This window comes from Nicotiana tabacum, chromosome 7, assembly GCF_000715075.1.
Source record: "Nicotiana tabacum cultivar K326 chromosome 7, ASM71507v2, whole genome shotgun sequence".
Taxonomy (NCBI): domain Eukaryota; kingdom Viridiplantae; phylum Streptophyta; class Magnoliopsida; order Solanales; family Solanaceae; genus Nicotiana; species Nicotiana tabacum.
The window spans coordinates 25118000-25139526 of record NC_134086.1 but is presented as its reverse complement, the minus strand read 5'-3'; the positions used below and the strand labels follow the sequence as shown (position 1 = coordinate 25139526).

The following is a 21527-nucleotide window of genomic DNA, read 5'->3' as shown; positions in this document are numbered from 1 at the left end:
ATTATTTGGCATGACCGGTTGGGCCATCCTGGTTCTAATATGATGCGTAAAATAATTGAGAATTCATATGGACATGCAATGAAGAATCAGAAGATTCTTCAATTTAAGGAATTCTCTTGTGCTGCATGTTATCAAGGAAAATTAATTATTAGACCATCAACTATTAAGATAGGATGGAATCCCCTGCATTTCTAGAACGTATACAGGGTGATATATGTGGGCTCATTCACCCTCCATATGGACCATTCAAATATTATATGGTTTTGGTAGATGCATCTACAAGATGGTCACATGTGCGCTTACTATCAACTCGCAATATGGCATTTGCGAGATTGTTGGCTCAAATAATAAAGCTAGGAGCACAATTTCCAAATTATGCAATTAAGACAATTCGTCTTGATAATGCTGGTGAGTTTACATCCCAAGCCTTTAATGATTATTGTATTTCAACTGGGAAAACAATTGAGCATCCGGTTGCTATGTTCATACACAAAATGGTCTAGCAGAATCATTGATCAAATGCCTCCAATTAATTGCTAGACCAATGCTTATGAGAACAAAACTTTCCATTTCAGTATGGGGTCATGCTATTTTGTACGCTGTAGCACTTGTGCGGATAAGGCCCACAAGTTATCATAAAGTCTCCCAATTGCAATTGGCTTTTGGTCAGGAGCCAAATATTTCCCATCTTAGGATCTTTGATTGTGCGATATATGTTCCAATTGCTCCACCACAACTACAAAGATGGGTCCTCAAAGAAGGTTGGGGATATATGTTGGATATGAATCTCCTTCTATTATAAAATATCTAGAGTCGATGACTGGAGATTTATTTACGGCAAGATTTTCTGATTGCCATTTTGATGAATCAATATATCCAACATTAGGGGGAGAAAATAAGCAGCTGAAAAAGATAGATTGGTGTGAGCACGTGATTTTTGCCTTACAAAAACTACTCCAAAATAAAATCAAAAAATAAAATAAATTTTTTTTACTGTGTAATTTTTGAATTTGCGTGGTGTTAAATATTTGTGTTATGACCATAAATGTTTACTTTGTCATAAATAAAATGAAAAATAAAATAAAATACATGTTGCATGCATATAGGATTTAATTATGCATTTAAAAGATAATTTAAATAAAATCACAAAAATATGCAATAGTTCTATTTTAAATATTCCACTATGTGATTGATGTTTTGTCTATGTGTTAAATAATTGTTATAGAATAATTAATATATTTTTTGCGAAGTTAGATTTATTTTATAATTAAAAATTTAAATTAGAAAAAAAAACAATAATACATATACACAAAATCGGACCTGGATTAAAATCCAGGCCCAAATCGAATTAATTTCCCCCTCACAGCCCAATCCAAACCAACCTGTCCGGTCCAACTCATGAGTAAATCCAAACGACGACGTTTGGTCACACTCCATCAAGGTTTGGATTAAATCAATCCAACGGCTGATATCCCCTACCCTTACCCGCAACCCGTAACCCGACCCATTGACCCGATTCAGTCCGACCCCAACGTTAAACCAAACGACGTCGTTTGGTTAAGCGAGTTGATCCTGGCCCTTCATTCTATCTAATCCAACGGACAATATCAATCAACCCCTCTTCCGATCTAGTCCCAGGCCCCTACCCCGGCCCCAAACTAAACACCCCCCCTCCTACACTGTTCATCATCGTCCCCCAAACCCCCACTCCTAACCCTAGCCGCCCTAGGATCCCACCGCCTGAAACCCGGTGGCATCAACGCCGCCGGTCACCAAAATAACACCCTAGAACCCCCTGAACATCCTCTACACGAATCTGACCTTAGTTTCCTTCGAATCAGGCCCCAACTCTTCGAATCTTAAATCGAAGGTTGGCCTGAAAACCTGATCTTCTCCGATGGCTTCCAAAATAACACCACAACTTCCCCTAGATACCCTCATCACGGATCTGTTAGTTGCATGGTTCGAATCATACTGGAACTACTCGAATCTTCATTTGAAGATTCGAGTACAACCTGACATTATCCCAACCTACTTAAAACTCACACCAGTTACCCCCCTGACCTCCCTCGTGCCTAGAACATCTTTGGTTTTCCTCGAATCTAACCAGAAATGAGTAAATCCCAAATCGAACTTTCAAGAACCCTAAAAATACCAGACTTTTGGATTCTGTCCAGATTGAATAAAGATTGAGGTTTAATCGACCTTAGTCGAAGTATTTTCAGTGGAAAATACTTCGACTAAGGTCTGTTTGATTTCAAACAAAATCCAAATCCAAGTCGAGTTGAGTTCAGTTGAATTTAAAGGTTCAGAGGTAATTTCTGTTTCTTATGTGCATTCTATGTGTATTCTATGTTCGTTTCATTAGTTTGTTTAATTTTTCATAATTTTCTAGTCAAATTTTTGTTATACTGTCCCCTACCCGTCAACTTGATTCTAAATGTGAATTGTTCCTGTTGATTGTGATTATGTACAATGTGTGTAATCGACTCGACTAAGTTCGTCGATTAGTTATATCATAAATCCTGCTTCTGAAAATGTTGACTGAAATAACCTGTTTTGGATGGATTATTTTGCTATAATCAGTTAATTAGTTATTGTTAATCAGTTGGTTCTTGTTTAATAAATCCATCAAATGGACGTTATATGTGTGTTGTTTTCTGAACATTAAGTTCAGAACATTGTCAATATATTGACAATGCTCCTGTTTGTTTGATCTTAGTTCAAAAGCTGAGTTCAGTTGAATTATTAGGCTGAATTCAGTATAATGTTGTTATGATATTAGGTTTAATTTCAATTTCACAAATGTTGGTTAGATACCATTGTGTTAGAAAAGTGCATTCTCAGTCAAGATTCAGTCCAGAACTTGATAGGATTGATTATAGTTGTTTAATTCAGAAGGATAATCGATTCTGAACAATTTTTAAAATCTGTTTTTTTATCAGATTCTGATTTCCTTGAGGGCTGTAATTACAGAAGGATTTCAGTTTTATTTTAGAATGAAACAGTAGGGTAATGTGATAGTGTGCTTTCAATAATATGATAGTGGCTATAATTTAAGTAATAATGGAGAACAAGGGATAATGGGGCTGCTGAAAAACAGGATAAATAGCACTTAGTTTTAAATTATTCAAAAGTAGTTTTAATGGAAAAAACTTTCTGATTTTTAAAGGAGAAAAGGGTCCATCCAACACTAAACTGTATAGGACTAGCCCTGTATAAATACAAGGAGCTGGACAGACTGAAAGGAGGAGTTCTTTTTTTTCAGAGAGGGAATTGAGACTGATTTAGGGCAGAAAAGAAGAAAAAATCTGTTTTCAGAGAAAGATAGTTTAGAGAGACTTCATAACAGATTTTGAAAGAGAATTTAAAAAAAATACACCTAGAGTGAGATAAAAGAGAAAAATCCAGCAGGAAAATCAGGTTCTTCTTGGAATCTGAAGAGGAAGAGGAAAAAGAAAAACAGAAATAGATATAGAAACAGATTGAATATTTTCAGAAACATACTTTTCTTTGGATCTGTCCGGGTCTGTTTGTTTGATAGTACTTGGTTTAAATCTGAAAGTTTTTTTCTTCCAAAAATTCTGTTACTGTGCATCTGGGCTCCTCGGATCTTATTCTTGTTCAGATTTGCTGTGTTATCGGTACATTCTACTGTTTTTGTTATTGCTGCAACTGCTGAAACTTACTTCTTCTACCTCCATTTCCAGGTACATATCCTTTTAAATTCTATGTTGGAAAAAGATTCAGTATGACGGATAAATGAAGCTTGAATTGTAATAATATCTTTATTCATTTGAGCTCTTTAATTAAAAATTCAGTTTTGTTTCTGGATCAAATAAAGTATATGTTGATAGGATGACTGTAAGTTAAATATCCTTTATTGAAGATTGTATAAGTATTGTAACAAGGTTAATTTTCTAAATTTTCATTAAAGTATAGTTGTGATTAAGATTGTCAAGGTAGGAAACATGGTATAAAGTGGGCCATTATTTAAATTTTATGGTGTTGTTAGCTAAGTAAAGAGTAATGTAGAAATATCAAGAAAACTACATTACTAACTCTTGTTGTTAAATAAGGTTAAGATGGTATTGATGGTATATTTTTATAAAGATAATAGATGTGTGTATAAACGTTGGTGAAAGGTGATATGATATAGCTTGTTACGATGTTAAAACGTTATGAATATTTACGATATACAGTTAGGTTGCATGTAAGGTAATTTTATTGAATTAACTTGCATAATAACTCTTTTCCTATAAACTCGATGTTTATCTACCTTCATAAAACAAATTGACCAAATAATTAGGCCTATTAGATTAAAAACGAGTATATGAGAATGAAACGAGATGTACAAGCACCAATTGCAACACTTTATATCAATGGTAATTAGAAATAGAATTTGTTAGTTTCATATACAATTCATTCTTTGGCATACATATATATGTTGTATTTGCTAAAATCAAATTTTTATCCTTTCACTGTGAATTTGAATAATCTTGGGATGAACATAATTAATACTCGGAAATTATAGTCAACGTGCAATATTTAAAAAATTGTGAATTTCTTTTAAAAGAATTTAAAGACATCCCTTGAATATGAATTTCTCAGTATTTTCATATAAAATGTGTAGATACAACAAACAATTTGTGGGAAAATCCCTAATATCATTACAAATATTTTGCGCAATTAGGGATACGTTCGCGTACCCTGATTACATTTTTAAAAGCAAAATTCGGATTATGCGTACGCGCAATTTTGAGCGAATATTTAATAAAAGGATTTTTTTTCAAAGGCGTTAAATTAATTTCATAAAAACCCGCGATGTGCGGTTCAATATTTAAGAAAAACAAATATTCTTGATTCAACACAATTTCGAAAAAAATGATTGCTTAATAAATATATTATCAAAAGTTATTGTGTACACGTACGCGTGACACAATTCCGCATTTTTAAATTTATAACACGAATATACGTACGCGTAATTCGATTCAAAGAAGGGTCCTTAATCACAATAAGTAAAAGCGGTAGAAAATCACGTAACAAAAAGTATTTAATAAAAATCAAGATAATTAAGCCAATAATAAAAACAGTTAAGCGACCGTGCTAGAACCACGGAATTCGGAAATGCCTAACACCTTCTTCCGGATTAACAGAATTCCTTACTCAGGATTTCTGGTTCGCAGAATAATAAACAGAGTCATATTCTCCTCGATTCAGGGATTAAAATTGGTGACTTGGGACGCCTTAAAATTCCCAGGTGGCGACTCTGAAATAATTAAATAAATCTCGTTTCGACTGTCCTTCAATTGGAGAAAACTCCCCACGCGCCCCCGCGGGGACGGTAAAAAGGAGGTGCGACAATTGGAATGCATTATCACTGTCTCATTTAGATCCTCAAACAAATCAATGTGAACAAGAGGTTCAAAAAATTATTCATTTACAAAATATTGTAAATCAATTGCCAGATGCATTCACTAACCTACCAAGGGCGACTAAGTCACATATTTCAACTGTTAATGCTCCAATTCGAGTTGATATCCCGACAGGACAATTAATTAAAGCAAATGAGTCTAAGTCATGCTTGAAACGTGGTAGACCAATCGGTTCTAAAGATAAAAATCCTCGAAGAAGAAAAGGAGCAAGTGATCAAAGTGAACATAACACAGAGGTAGTGGCTCGAGAAGAGCCCCAAGACATAACAAATGATAAGACCTTAGGGGAGGTCCAGGTACCTGAAAATAATGAGAATGAAGGGATATCAATAAGTTACGTGTTAACCGGGAAAAGGTGGAACCGAAATAATATTGTTATCGATAACATTTTTGCTTATAATGTTGCTGTTGAAATAATGCAACAAGGTGAGGATCTTGAACCAAAATCTGTCAATGAATGTAGACAGAGAAATGATTGGCCAAAATGGAAAGACGCTATCCAGGCAGAGTTAACTTTACTTGGAAAACGTGAAGTCTTCGGACCCATAGTTCGAACACCTGAAGGCATAAAGCCAGTAGGGTATAAATGGGTTTTTGTGCGAAAACGAAATGATAAAAATAAAGTCGTTAGATATAAAGCGCGACTTGTGGCACAAGGGTTTTCCCAAAGGCCTGGAATTGATTATATGAAGACATATTCTCCTGTAATGGATGCTATCACCTTCAGGTATCTCATAAATATGGCAGTGCAAGAAAAACTTGATATGCATCTAATGGATATTGTTACAACCTATTTGTATGGATCATTAGACAACGAAATTTTTATGAAAGTACCTGAGGGATTTAATGTGCCAGAAACATATAAAAGTTTTCGAGAAACTTGTTTAATAAAGCTTCAGAAATCTTTATACAGATTGAAACAATCAGGTCGTATGTGATACAATCGCCTGAGTGAATACCTGTTGAAAAAAAGGTACAAGAATGATCCAATTTGTCCTTGTGTCTTTATAAAAAGGTCTGGATCTGAATTTGTTATAATCGACATATATGTTGATGATTTAAATATCATTGGAACTCTTGGGGAGCTTCCAAAAATAGTAGACTGTTTGAAGAAAGAATTTGAAATGAAAGATCTTAGAAAGACAAAATTTTGTCTTGGTCTACAAATTGAGTATATGAAAGATGGAATATTTGTCCATCAATCAACATACACCGAAAAGATTGTAAAGCGATTCTATATAGATAAAGCACATCCATTGAGTACCCCGATGGTTGTGAGGTCACTTGATATAAAAAAAGATTCATTCCGACCTCATGAAAATGATGAAGAGTTTCTTGGTGCCGAAGTACCATATCTTAGTGCAATTGGGGCATTAATGTATCTTGCCAATAATTCCCGACCAGATATAGCTTTCTCAGTAAGCTTATTGACAAGATTTAGTACTTCGCCAACACAAAGACACTGGAATGGTATTAAACATATATTCAGATACCTCCAAGGGACCATTGATATGGTTTATTTTATTCAAATGAATCCAAGCCATCATTGATTGGTTATGCAGATGCAGGATATTTGTCTGATCTACACAAAGGTTGATCTCAGATAGGCTATTTATTTACAAGTGGAGGTATAGCCATATCATGGCGTTTGACAAAACAAACTATGGTTGTTACTTCTTCAAATCATGCAGAGATAATAGTCATTCACGAAGCAAGTCGAGAATGCGTTTGGTTAAGATCTATAACTCAACACATTCAGCAAACATGTGGTCTTTCTTCGAAAGAGAATATTCCAACAATATTGTATGAAGACAATGCTGCATGCATAACTCAATTGAAAGGAGGATATATCAAAGGAGATAGAACAAAACACATTTCACCGAAATTCTTTTTCACTCATGATCTTCAGAAGAATGGTGAAATAGATGTACAACAAGTTCGTTCAAGTGATAATTTGGCTGATATGTTCACTAAGGCGTTACCAACCTCAATATTTGAAAAACTGATATATAAGATTGGAATGCGTCGTCTTTGAGACATTAAGTGATTTTTCATCAGGGGGATTAACTACACGCTGCACTCTTTTCCTTAACCAAGGTTTTGTCCCATTGGATTTTCCTGGTAAGGTTTTTAATGAGGCAACAAACAATGCATATTATAAATAACTATGTACATCCCAATATTTTTTTTTGTAAGTTTTTAATGAGGCACATTATCTTACATGGACATCCAAGGGTGAGTGTTATGAATAGTTTGTACATTGGATACTACTAGGGCTGTGCATTTGGATCGGATATCTGAAATCCGATCCGATCCGCTCAATTTCGGATTTCGGATTTCAGATTTCGGATATTTGGATCAGATTCGGATTTGATTTATTAAAATTTCGGATTTTCGGATTGGATTCAGATTTATATAGTTTGAACCCGATCCGATCCGAAATCCAAATTTATTAAGGGAAGTATAAATACTAATTTTATTGTTAGGGTTAGCCGATTAGGTCTTATTTCATTCTGTTGCTCCTTCACTTCATGCTCACACCTAGAGAGGCAGAGACTGCTGGCTGCTGCTCACTTCACGCCTCAAGGCTCAAGCTGCTCCTGCTCGTCGCTTCCTCTATCTCTTCTCTGTGTTCCGGCGACCGGCGACCGCACTGGTAAGACACTAAGACTCACTCCTCTCTCGTTCTCTCTCTCTCTCTTTCTCCCCCTTTCTTAGAGAAAGGTGACTTATTTTCTTATCTGTGTGTCTACCTTTTTGGGCTTGTTCATGTTTATTTGCTTTACATTTTACAGTATGAAGGAGTATGAAGAGAAGGTAGTGTCACTGGCACTAAATCGCCCCAAGCTCCAAGATCTCACCAATAGACTCAAGGTTGTTCGTCTGAGTTGCCCTCTGTTTGAATTTGAAACTCTCATGAAGGTAAAAACTCGAGTTTACCCTTTGTCCAAGGTAAAAACTCAGTTACATGACCACACTACCTTTACCTAAAAAGGCCCAATGGTGAAGCAGTTGCGCAATGGTTGGAAAGGAAGGATCATTATTCCCTCTTTGGGTAGTTAGTTTGTATTTTTACGGAGGTGAATGGTTCGTCTTGATTGTACCCTCTTTGAGATTTCAATATATTTTGTTTTGTTATGAAGATTGTGTTTTGTTTATGTAATGAATTCTATCACAAGAATTAGGATTTGCACAACTATGTGGATTAGGATTGATGTTCACAAGAATTAGAACCATGTTGAATTGAACTGTTGTTTATGTTAATTTTGTTCTGTTATGAACTATTGAATCCGATCCGAAAATCCGATCACCAAACCGATCCGAAATTATGCAATCCGATCTAATTCGGATCGGATTCAGATTGCGTTTTGTGAAATCCGAAATCCGAAATTTCAATCCGAAATGTGCTAAATCCGATCCGATCCGATCCATGCACAACCCTAGATACTACATTGGATGCCCATGTTGTGAATAACTTAAAGATTAAATTTTCTACTTTATGTCCATCATCTTTACTTTTTATGCCTATAAAAGGCTATATAATTGCAATGGAAAAATATGAAAGAAGAAAACATTTCTCCCTTCTTTCTATCTATTCTTATTTACATTTTACTGCATTACTTTTATTTTATAACAAAAGGAATGATAATAAGTAATGGAAGGAATATTTAAGGTGGGTGCAAACTGCAAATTTAAGTTGGACACTGTTATTAAAAAAAAATATATAAAAAAATAATAATAAAAAAATATAATGAGGGGTATAATTGGGAATTGAAATAGGCATAAGAATATCTGAGCATGTCTAGGTTTTTTCTTTCTTCCTAAGCTTTACTCAGAACATTCAATTTCGGCCCAATCGATTCTCCGGCGTTAGCAAATCCTCCGTTCGCATTTTCCGGTAAGTTAACGTTTTACTTTTTTACTCTATCGCTGCTTTATTTACTTGTAAAAAATTAACCTTCTCTGTTATTACACGTCGTTGCTCTGCTCTTTACACATTTGCCAATTAAATTTCTCATTTTTGTATTTTTAATTAATAAGCACAAGATAATTTCATTAATGCTAAGTTAAGTAGAGTTGACCTACATCGAAATTTCCTTATAAATTTTTATCATTTTTGCTATTTTAGTTTTTTTTCTTCTTTTTTTATAATTTCGTGGTGAAGTGTTTTATATAATTTAGAATTGATGGTTCATATTACAGAATTTATAGCTGCGAATGAAATTAGTGGTTGTGTATGTTATGGTTATTTTTCCCTTTTTCTTTTTAATGACGGTGGTGTCCAGGCACAACTTGCTTGCATTAGCATTGATACCAAGTAACTATGCCCATTATGTCTTAGATAGATGGAAGAAATTACGTAGTGTTTGTTGACGGTGGTGTCCAGGTGTACCTGTTCGCACCTCGACTATTTCAGTAGGTACCTCCCACTAGCACTAACACCGAGTAACTCTGCACACCAAGTCTTAGATAGATGGAAAGATGTCATCTAGTGTATTTTGCCTTTGCTGGGATGTGAACCTAAGACCTCATGGTTCTCCTCCCACTACATTGACCACTAAGCCATACCCTTGAGTATGTTATGGTTATTTAGGCGGGAATGTTGGGAGATTCATTTTAAATTGACTAGTTATAAGGTGGCTATGGCATCCCTGCTCTTTTATCCGGCCTTGGTATCAACAATGTGAGCTCACGTAGGATGCAATGCTCGCACATGCAGGTTTTTGTTTAGGAGGGAATGGCTAAGAAGATGTTCAAATGATGCAATAGTTTATTTTTTGCTGAGGGCAGTGTTACGCAGCACCAATGCTAGCGGGGGGTAGCAGGAGAACCACCCTCATAAAAAAATGGTGCAATAGCTCGGTTCTTTGCTTAATAGGTAGAGAAGACTAGTCGTATAAGTGGACCGGTTACTTAGTCATTTATGGTGTGTCTGCTTGTGAATGAAGTAACGCATAGTTCATTGCTCAGAATGATGATAATATTTGAGATTTTTGGCTTTTGGATGTCTCTATCTTTCCATATTTTTTTTTGAGATGTATGTGCATTTCTTTCAAGCTATACAGAACTCTCAGCATTGCATACATCCCACTGAACTCCCAAAACAGGAAAAAACACGAGGAAAAAGTTATTCTCCTTTTTGAAAGCTATCATCTTTTTCAGAAAAATTATGCGTCAAATACAGAATAAAAATTCAGGGTTTGTTCTTTGAGGATTGTTATCTACATGGGATGTTTTCTGTCCTTTTCTTTTTGATGACCGAGAAATCCGTCTAGGGCGAAGCTTAGGACCAACCGCACCTTTGAAACTCCTGGATAATGGGCCCGCCCCTCAACCATTCTTTACTTAGGATGTTGTCTGGACTTAATACAAGCTAATTACAATTAGTCAAAGCAGTGTACCGCAAATTCTTAAATATCAGCTAGAACATGCCACAACATGCTCTCTGACATAAGCTGGAACTGTGGAGTGACACTATAACCTAGATAATGGTTAAAAAAGGGGACTCCTATTACCACTAAGCATTTATTGTGGCTTAACCTTTCTTTCATGCTTTGTGTTCTCCACATTGCGGCTGGTGGTAATGTTTTGACTGCAATGCATTTTGAGCGTTATCAGGGGTACATATCTTTTCTAATTACAAGACATTGGATGATATATATCTTTTGACATTTCCTCTGAATTCTTGTTGCATTCAAGCTAAACTAGTTGTCTCAGTTTGCTAAGCTGTAATGGTTTTGGAATAACTTTGACAAATTCTGTTCCAATTGAAGTTACAATCTGATTCTTTCTGCCTTGGCTGCAGATTGTTTCTTATCCTAGCGTGGTATAATCTGTATCTCTGTGCATTTATTTTTTAAATTATTATGTGCACTTGGCACTTGAGCTTCTCAAGTTATTAAGCTCCATATTCTAATTCTAAATTAAGAGAAAAATAGGGGTTGCCAAGCTTTCTGGTGGAGTTCTCTTTTACTCATCCACTGTATTTTTTTGTCATTTCTGTTGTCCGTGAGCTATAAATGACTTAGGTCTCACCTGTTGCCAGATATGATGTTTCGCCAGATAGATGTATTTTATTTTAAGGAGAAGATGATAATGATTAAAAAAAACCAATATATGAAGAAAAAACAATCATTCATATGCATTTTATCATTCTTATTCCATTCAACGAACTGGCATCTGAATGCCTGAGGTGTGAAGGCATCTTAACAGGAGTGCAGCAGCTCTCCTGATAGGGATATGAGCAAGAGACACTGATGTGCTTTTTGTTTCTTAACCATTATAAAATAACGCAGAATGTGTTACGCATATACATGGATAGATACAACTGTCGGACAATGAATTCTTTTAAAGTATTTGTTAGAAATTCTCTTTTCTTTTTAAGTTTTGCACTTTCGGAGAAAATTGTTGGAATAGATAATTTGATACATTGCTGGATACACTTCTCAAAGTTGAGAAACAAAAATCTAAAAGCACTACTGTTTCTTACAATTGGATGCATGGTTAATTTATTGAAAGGCATGATGGATTTGTTTTCTTGCATGCAGCTATTTTCGTCCTTTGAAATTGTTCTGATGGATGCATGATCATGAGTCTGTGACTTCTGCATGGTTAATTTACTGAAAGGCATGATGGGTTTGTTTTCTTGCATGCAGCTATTTTCGTCCTTTGAAATTGTTCTGATGGATGCATGATCATGAGTCTCTGACTTCTGCATTACTCAGGTGGTGATTTCCCTTATGTGTCCTAAACGCATATGAGTTGATTGAAAGATTGATAGCTTCTTGCTAGATTAGTATCATGGGATACAATCGGCAAAAAGATAAGAATGGTTACCGTAGTTCATCAAAGGGTAATGGCGATGATGGTACATCAGCTAGGACAAGACCTCTCAGTTTTGATGACATCATGCTTAGAAGGAAAAGTAAGGAAGAGGAACTGGACATTAAGAACAATTTTGTAGGAGCTGAGAGTGTATCGCGTAAAGAGGACAGGCATAAGAGGACTACTGATGGTTTAGAACCTGAGCGAAACCGCTACGATGAGTCATTACCTAGTGCTTCCAGACATACTTCGGAGGATTCTAGGAAGTTAGCATCAAGGCAAACAGAGAATAATATGATGGCTGAAAAATTAGCTAGGGGTAAACATAAAGATAGTAGAGAATCTGAAATCAAATCAAAGACATCAGTGAACAAAGATGTAAGCAATAAGAGACTAGCTGGTAGCAAAACCGACAAAGATTATCTTGTCCGGAGAAGAAAAGATGAGGAATTTGTTGATGATTCTGGAAATGAAACTGGTAAAAGACATTCAAGAGATTTGGCCCGGAAGGAGAGATCGACAGATAAAACTGACAGAAGACGCGATGAGGGAAGAAAAGACAAAGATCCTGATAAGGATGAGAGACAGTCATACAGGAAGAGGAAAGATATGGAAGTGCCAAGTGATGCTCCTCTGGATGAGGCTGAGAAAAGGCATTCAAGAAATTATGGACGGAGAGATAGTGACAAAACTGAAATAAAGTCTGAATCAGGTAGAAGGAAGCACCGAAGTGATGACGAGGAGAGAAACAGAGACAAGAATGCCGATAAAAAACACAGTTCATCGAAAGTTTCTGAAGTTACCGGAAGGGTGGAATCTTCTCGGGCTCAGCTGGAGGAAGAAAGACCAAAGAGAAGGCGGTCAAGAAGTCGAGAGTATGATAAAGATCGAGGTAGAAGGTCTCGTTCTGGGTCACCAAGAGGACTTAAGCATTCATCTCATGATCACAGAGAGCGTGGTGAGTTTTCCTCGCATTCTTCCAAAGATAAATCTGGAAGATCACATTATGATCTGGATAAAAAGATATCCAGCAATGGTTCAGATAGCCACTCCAAGCGCCATGCAGAATCTACAAGTGGGCTTGGGGGCTATTCACCAAGAAAGAGGAAATCAGAGGCTGCTGCTAAAACTCCTCCTCCAACTAACCGCTCTCCAGATCGGAAAAATGCTGGGTGGGATCTACCACCTGCATCAGCTGGAAGTAATGTTACTGGTTCTGTTCCTTCTAGCGTTCAGTCTTCAATGCAATCTGTAATACCAAATATACATCAGCTCTCTAGCGTGGTTCCTGCTAATACATTTACAACAAAGACTGCTGGCGTTTCATATAATTACTTATTTTCATCTATACATGCAACTGATTCGGTCCAGCTGACACAAGCAACACGACCTATGAGAAGGCTTTATCTAGAAAACTTGCCAAACTCCGCCTCTGAGAAAGATATTCTGGACTGGATTAATCATTCTTTGCTGTCTTCAGGAGTCAATCGCATTCAAGGAACACTACCATGTATCAGCTGTATGGTATGTTTACTTCTTCTGCTCTTGTTCTAAGTAGGATAGAGATTAGTGTTGCTTATTGTTTCTTCACTGCAGATACACAAGGATAAGCGCCAAGCTCTTCTAGAATTTTTAACCCCCGAGGATGCTTCTGCTGCACTTTCTTTTGATGGCAGATCCTTCTGTGGTTCTATTCTTAAAATCAGGCGGCCAAAAGACTTCGTCGAAGTGGCTGTAAGAATATTCCCATGAGATTCTTTATAGATTTGTGCTGGTCTTTTGCACTGGCCTTTTGTTATTTACTTTTTTCTTAGTGATGTGTGCTTATTCTTCATGTTAATGTTCAGTTCTAAAATGGATACACTATACGTTTGTGGTGGGTTGAAACAAATTTATGTTTAGTTAAATGAATCTGATTTTCCTATTCTCTTTCCTTCCTTTCTTTATCATGGGGTATTTGGAGTGATTAGTTGCATGGATTGTGACTTTTGTACGGCGAGGGATGTTAAGTATGATGGTCAATTTGCTGTTCTTGTCCCAGTAATACATACTACTCAAGATCTATTCTTCACCTGCATCAAAGAATAAGTACATAGGCAATAAACAAAATTCTCCGGTAAATGTGTTCTTGCAGGTAAAAAACAAGGTGTCCATCTTTATCATAAAAAAGTCAAGGTCTTCATCTAGTCAAAGAGTAGGACGCATGAAGAGGTTAGACTTGTCCTCAATGCTTGAATGATTGTTCAGTGTGGAAGATAACCTCTGTGAACGGGATACCAATCTCATAGAGTCCCTTAGCATTTGTTAGCAGTAATATAGGCACCAAGATTAGCAGCAACATAGGCACCAAAATTTTGGTATAGCATATGTTTAAGATGTTATTGATATGAAATCCTTCTGATCTTCTCTAATAGTACCCTCAATATCTTTCACCTCCTATATCAGAGCAGGGGAAGCTGCACGTCATTTGATCATCCGTTTAACTGGATATTGGAGGATGATGATGGTGGTTTCCACTGCATAAGTGCAAAAGGGATGATATATAGTTGAGTTATATCAAATGAAGTGAAATAAAGAAATATGGAAATTGTGGTAGGGCAGTTTTGTTAATATGGAACATTGCCTGCATGTTGGATCTGCAGCTTCCTTGTTAGTTACTGGTTATTTTTGTTTTTTCAAGATAGATACTCTCCAACAAACCTCCTGCCTTCTCCCCCCCCCTCTTTTTCTTATGATAGGTACGCCTCTTATATTTTATTTTAGTAATTTCCTATTAGTATAGCTTTGAAAAATGGGTTAGACTGCTTAGTGACTTCCACATGAAAATCAAGTCTTCTCTCAGTAACTTCTTGCTCTGTATTTTCTACATTTTGTCAATGCATCAAACTGTGTATTTAAGTAGTAGGAAGATGGTGCTTCCTCTTTACGTTGAAACAGTGCTTTATTCTGCTTTTATATGCAGTTTCTGAGGTATATTGTGGTCATTATTCATGTAGCAGGTTTTCAGACAGTTGCTATTTTCATGCAGACTGGTGTTCCTCAGAAGTCGGTTGCTGCAGCTGACAGGATAGACAACACTGTGGAGGATTCTCCTTATAAGGTATGCATCTGAAATAACACAAAGGATTTGACCTTTAAACCTGCCTGTCGGAACTGGAAGCGGCATACACTTATGCCATGTGTTGTCCTTGTACTTGGAATGCCTATCGTCCTTTCCTTGTGATAAATATGAATCTCCTATTTGTTTCATGCTATTAGTAAGTTTCTTGTCAGTTTCAGTTTGTTTGATCTCTCTGATTTAGCAGGACTACTTAAGAGTTGAAAAATAGCTATTACTGTATATTAAGAGTTTACTTTTCATTAGCTTGAGCTCTTGTGTATTGTAGTTAGGTGTTTTAAAATATAATGTAGGAAAGCCAGTTTTTTTGTATGTTAGCTTAAATTTTGAGAAAGGAATGAAATTAACTTTTGAAGGGTAAGTAAGTCCTTTATTGCGGTTACTTTTTTTTTTTTTTTTTTTTTTTGCGCGGTACTTTGGTGTAAACAAGAAACAATGTCTTGTCTAGATGATTTCTAACTGTATTACGAAAATGATGTGTACGGCAGCAAATTGGTTTAATATCAAATGCTTACCTTGACCCCCACCCCACCCCACCCAAAAAAAGGGTAATAGATACGGAAGAAAGCCTATGTTCTAGGAAACTGGGATACACATTTTGATGACCTAACGATCAGGATAGGAACAATAGCTTTGAGAGTTGAGACTATTATACCAATAATTTCTTCTGTGCGCTGCACTTTTATGTATCTTGTATACGAGACTCGCATAGACAGAAAGCAATGTTCCAGCTGCTCTATGCTACTTCACAACACAGGAATCTCAAGTGGCGCAATTATATATTGGATTGTGAGGTTATAGATTATGATATCGGCTTTCAATATTCATAAGGTGTTGATGTATGAAAGTTTCCTAACTGTTAGATTAGATGCAAAGCTTCTCATTTGAATCCTGTGGGATTGTGAGGACGTTACATTTGAATTGCTTTACTTTCTTTGTTGGCCTTTGCCTCAACTCTTTGACAGGTCATATTTGTGAACTTCAGAATTCTTTTGTTTAATTTGGCTTCCACAAACGAGTTCTTCGAAATTTGACCATTTTGTATTTTCAATCTGATTAATGTTTTTTCAGATTTTCAAGTCTGTTTCATTCCTGTTGTTTCCTTTCCCTTTCAGTAACAAGTTTTTATACACGTTGCAGGTTTTTGTTGGTGGAATTTCAAGAACTATTTCATCGGAGATGGTAAGGCCAAATAATGTCTCAAAACCTTTCCTTAATTAAAAAGAAAGAACAATGGAATATCGGGCTTTCCAGTGAATTTGATCTTATCTGATGCTATTTCAGCTTATGGAGATTGCTAAAGCTTTTGGACCTTTGAAAGCCTACCATTTCAGTATGAATTCAGATATCAATGAACCTTGTGCATTTCTTGAGGTACTCTCGGATTATTGGATACATCTTTCTTATATTAAATTAAGTGTCCTTTTCTTTTCTGAAATATTCTTTCCTTATGGCAAAGGTAGCTTTTACACAACAAGCGGAGTCTTAATTCTGGCTAAGATTATTTTTCGTTGGAGTGAATTATTGGAAGTACCGAGTGGTAGAAAAAACGAGCAAATTATCATCTTACTAGAAGTTAGATCTTATGCCTCTTCAACAATCTTCTTTGGGTGGAAGAGTGAATGAACAAAAAGTAGTTCTTTTTACATGTTTAAAAAGTTGGTGGTCCTTTCTGCTTGCTTTTCTTTCTATCTTGCCAAACAAAATGACTTACCACTGTTAGCATGTAAAGGCATGCTATCCTCTTTGAACTCCTTTTTTTATTTTAATTTTTGTCTTCTAATTCTGCTACTTTGCTTCTCTAAAGGTAGGACGAGTAAGTAAATTTTTTGACAGACAAGCGAAAACTCTTACCAGCTGACATACAGTTGCTCTAGAACAACCAATACTGATTCAGATCCAGGTGTAGGCTTACTGATTAATTCGATCAATGTGTGCCAAATATATCATCCTTTACACGCCAATAAAAAAAAAGTATCATCCTTTACATGAAAATAAATCAAAAAGAGTAGAGGAGCTTTTAACTATTCATATCAAATTTTCTAGCCATCAGACCTCTTTAATTCCTTTCCTTCCCAATAATCTGCAGAGGACACTGCAGATCACTTTTCACGCTCTCTTCGTCCCTCTCAAGATTTGAGAATGAATGACCCTAGATCTCTAGCTTTTCAATTTTACAAGAGATGTTTAATGCTTTGGAGAATAGTGCTGCTTGTGTCAATGAGTGAGGGAAGAAATGATTCCAATGAATAAAAAATTCTTTTAGTGCCAAAAGTGACTTGCCATACTTGATGCACCGCACAAATTTCTTATATGCTTGACCTCATTTTCATTGCATGTAGAGTATTCCTTTTATAGTATTTTATGACCATGCTTTGAATTGTGGATTGCTATTGCTTAAATTTGTTGAGCTAGATACCTTGGTTTGTTACATCTTGAGCCTCTGTCCCTTTGTATTTCTCCTTGACTCAAGTGCCGTGAACTCTCAAGTCTTCTCCAAGTTCAACTCTTGCGTCTTTTATTGATCTTAAAGTAATTATTTCAACCATTTCAGTATGTTGACCATTCAGTTACTCTTAAAGCTTGTGCTGGTCTTAATGGTATGAAGTTGGGTGGAAAAGTGTTAACTGTTGTTCAAGCTGTCCCAGATACTGTTTTACTGGTACTCTCTCAAGTCCTCTTATCAAGAAATTTTGGCTTTAGGTACAATTTTTAATCTATTCTTGGCAATACAAATTTGACCAAAAGATACACATAATACTCAGGACAAAGATGAAAATACACCTTTATACCGGATTCCCCAGCATGCAAAGCCACTTCTGGAGAAGCCCACGGAAGTTCTGAAGCTGAAAAATCTGGTATGTCTGTTTTTTAATCTTGGTGTAGTTTGAATTTTATTTTCAATAAGAAAAAAAAAATACTCTGTTATGCCAGTAAAAATGTTGATACTATTAGAAATTGTAGAGAACTTCTAGTGCTAGAGAAACTAAAATTTTATAACATTGTAATGGAGACGGGCTTAAATGGAGCTACATGTAAAATGAGTCAGATGGCCAACTCCAATTTGCTCGGTATTGAGACGTGGTTTTGTTTCCATATATTACTGGAATTATATTTCTTAGATGTGGCAAATCCACTTATCAGGGGGTTACTAGATTTTTTTCCTCTAATTGTTTTGTCCTGTCCAGGTGGATGCAAATGTACTCATTTTTTTGTCTGAAGCAGAAGTTGAAGAGTTATTGGAAGACATCAGATTGGAGTGTGCCAGGTCATTTATGAAAAGTCATTTTTTCTTAAATGTCATTGCTTCTATTCTCCTTGTCAATTCATCACTGATCTGGAAAATGTTCTTCTGATGCTGTAGGTTTGGCACTGTTAAATCAATTAATGTTGTAAAGCAAAGTCAATGCTCTCTCACATCTGATCCTGCTGCTATGGACACTAGTCCTACTTTGAATGAGGACGATATGGAGTTTGCTAAAGAGTGTGACCGAAATGATCCATCCCCAAAGAGTTCTGATCACGAGTTGGAAGTTGGTGGGTCACACCTCCCTAACAGTGATGAAGAACCCATGGAAACCAATAGCGCTGAGGAAGCTGAAAGATGTGCTGATGGTAAAACTCAGATGTCAGAACCTTTAAAAGGTGACTCCGAAGAGGAGGCTGGAGATGTCGATGATGCTTTGGCCGCTGATGGTAAAACTCAGATGTCAGAACCTTTAAAAGGTGACTCCAAAGAGGAGGCTGGAGATGCCGATGATGCTTCGGCTGGTGGCAGCCATTCCAATGACGGACCTCATGAGGAGGTAATAAAAGACGACACTTCTGACCCTCTACCCAATGATGGTAATGTGTCTGATCGAGGGACAAGCTGCCAAGAAAATTCTGAGGTTACTCGTGGAATCTCTCCAAATGAAAAGAATACTACTAGAGTTTTGGAAAGGAAAGATGAAGATTCTAATTCTAGTCCAGTTGAACATCTTGAGATAAATGATCAATCACCAGTTAAGGAAGCAATGAAATCAGAGGAAGACAATGGAAATGTAGATGGAGCTTTTGAACCAGAATTCTCGTCGAAAGAAGAGTTGGATGCTCGAGAGAAACTTGAGGAAAAGACTGAAATTTCTGTTAATGATGTGTTTGAGCCCGGCTGTGTACTTGTGGAGTTTAGAAGAGCAGAAGCTGCATGCATGGCTGCTCATTGTTTACATGGGCGACTGTTTGATGATCGGACAGTGACTGTGGAGTATGTTCCCCTTGATCTCTATCGTACAAAGTTTACTAAACAAAACTAATTCCTTTTGGTCAATTCAATGCCTTATTTCCTGCAGATCTCCCCAAACTTGAACGGCATTAACATACGATTTGCCTATGCTATTCACTTATCTATCAGATCCTTACCTGAATGTTCACAATTTTTACCATATTGAGATGCCTTAGTTAACCTTTTGCTAGTGCGAGAGTTGTAGCAAATTTTCTGTATACCAGACTTGGAGCGGAATACATGTTTTCTCCAAGATGTAGAACAGGATTTAAGGATTCTTGTCCAAGAAATGAGCAATTGTAATGCGTTAAATTGTCGTTAAAGTTACAGCTTTATTTTTATGGTTGCAACATGTTGCCCACCATTTTGGATAGAGGAACACAGTCCTTTGTCATCTTGGAATTACATGCCTTATGATGAGGGGTTAGCCATCACGGCTATTGACTCTATGTTCTTGATGATGTTGATCAGAGACTCAGTTGGCCAGTCCACGTTAAGGGGTTGTTTGGTAGAGATAAGAATGTTAAATTCTGGTATAAAATTCTGGTATCTTCTCTTATCAATCTTTGTATTACTAATATAGTATCTTACAGCTAGTATAATTTTCTTTTGCAGTATTGAACTTTGCATTATTTATGCATTAATGGTGTAAATGTTTTTACACAATCAAGCTACTTATTATGTAATTAGAGGAAAGTCTCTTGATAAGAATTAATTGGTAATTCTCTAAAGATGGTAACTAAGTTGCTATCAAGTTAAAATTCATGGATAGTGTAAAACGATATTTCCCGTCAAATATATATAACTTAAACTCATTAACAAAATTTAAACCTGTTAGAAATAGGATTAATTTTTCCTTATTTCAGGGTAAAGTTCTAATTTCAATTTAAGGACTCAAAAGTATGTACTACGTTGAAAAGAGAAGCTATGTTTCATATAGTTTTTGTCTTAAGACTTATAATATATGTGACCTCTGCATCTTTTCTTATTTGGTAGGAGTATAGAACCATTAACGACCCCACCCGCTCTTCTTTTTTTCTTCTTTTCCCCCACTATTTCTAGAGAAAAAAAGAAGCTGCAATATTGTCTGCTGATAGCGGAGATGGAGTCGGTATTTGAAATTTATGGATATGGAATTATGGTCCATTTAAGTTATTGACTTTTAAATTTCTTAAGACAAATATAGGATTTGAATCAAATTTATCGGATTCGGCCGGAAGCGTACCTAAGACACTAGCCCCCATGTTATTTGTGCCAACACTTGCTTCAACTTTCATCATCCAAAACATGTACAGTTTTGCAGTTGTTACCGTTAGTTGATAGCTTTTATTTGCCATATTTAACAGCAGGCAAAGATCTTTCTGTGAAACCGATGCAAGAAATTCCAAATAAGGGAAGTTTTTTGACTCCAAGAAAATAGACGAGTACTAGATTCTTGTACATCACGAGACCAACATTGAGTTTTGAGTTTGCAGAAGCTGAACTTCTAGACTTTTGTTACAATCTTAAATCTGTTATATTCTTACACCTTCTCGTGCACAGTTCTTATACATACATCATTTGTTTCCAACGAATAATGATAATGAGGATTACGAATTTTTCTACGCAACTTGAATAGTCTGTTTTTGAACTTATAAACTATATAAATATTTTACTTTTCCTTGGGGTGTTATATTGGTCATTACCAGATTACTGTCCTGAATCCAAAATAGTTCCAACTTAGGAATTTTTACCTCTTGTAGCAAAGGTTGATACCTTATTTATTTTAAATAAACACCTTTTTAAAAAATTATATTCCATAGCTACCTTTTGATTTTTATAGCCAAATAATTATTTATGGTCATCTCCTACCTTTAAGCCGTAAAATACGCTTTGATTTATTTCT

At 36.0% G+C, this 21527-nt stretch overlaps 1 protein-coding gene across 3 annotated transcripts; it reads left to right on the top strand.

Moving 5' to 3' along the window:
• Positions 1 to 9200: 9200 nt before the first annotated feature.
• On the top strand, positions 9201 to 20183 carry LOC107759171 (uncharacterized). Of its 3 annotated transcripts, none has more exons than XM_075257003.1 (10): positions 9201 to 9333; positions 12092 to 13784; positions 13857 to 13994; positions 15289 to 15360; positions 16519 to 16560; positions 16663 to 16752; positions 17933 to 18040; positions 18144 to 18236; positions 18567 to 18646; positions 18743 to 20183. In XM_075257003.1, the coding sequence occupies exons 2-10, from the start codon at positions 12237 to 12239 to the stop codon at positions 19671 to 19673; spliced, it is 3102 nt and encodes a 1033-aa protein (XP_075113104.1). In that variant the 5' UTR covers positions 9201 to 9333; positions 12092 to 12236; the 3' UTR covers positions 19674 to 20183. The 3 variants fall into 3 exon arrangements, with proteins under 3 accessions (XP_075113104.1, XP_075113105.1, XP_075113106.1); XM_075257004.1 differs by having other exon boundaries at positions 9228 to 9333; positions 11984 to 13784; XM_075257005.1 differs by having other exon boundaries at positions 9230 to 9333; positions 12161 to 13784.
• The last annotated feature ends 1344 nt before the right edge of the window (positions 20184 to 21527 follow it).

Excerpts from the sequence above, each read along its gene's own strand:
- LOC107759171 (XM_075257003.1), top strand. The coding sequence starts at position 12,237 with ATGGGATACAATCGGCAAAAAGATAAGAATGGTTACCGTAGTTCATCA. Across the intron at positions 15,361-16,518 it reads TGGAGGATTCTCCTTATAAG|GTTTTTGTTGGTGGAATTTC; the intron begins GTATGCATCTGA and ends TACACGTTGCAG. Across the intron at positions 18,237-18,566 it reads TTCTGAAGCTGAAAAATCTG|GTGGATGCAAATGTACTCAT; the intron begins GTATGTCTGTTT and ends TGTCCTGTCCAG.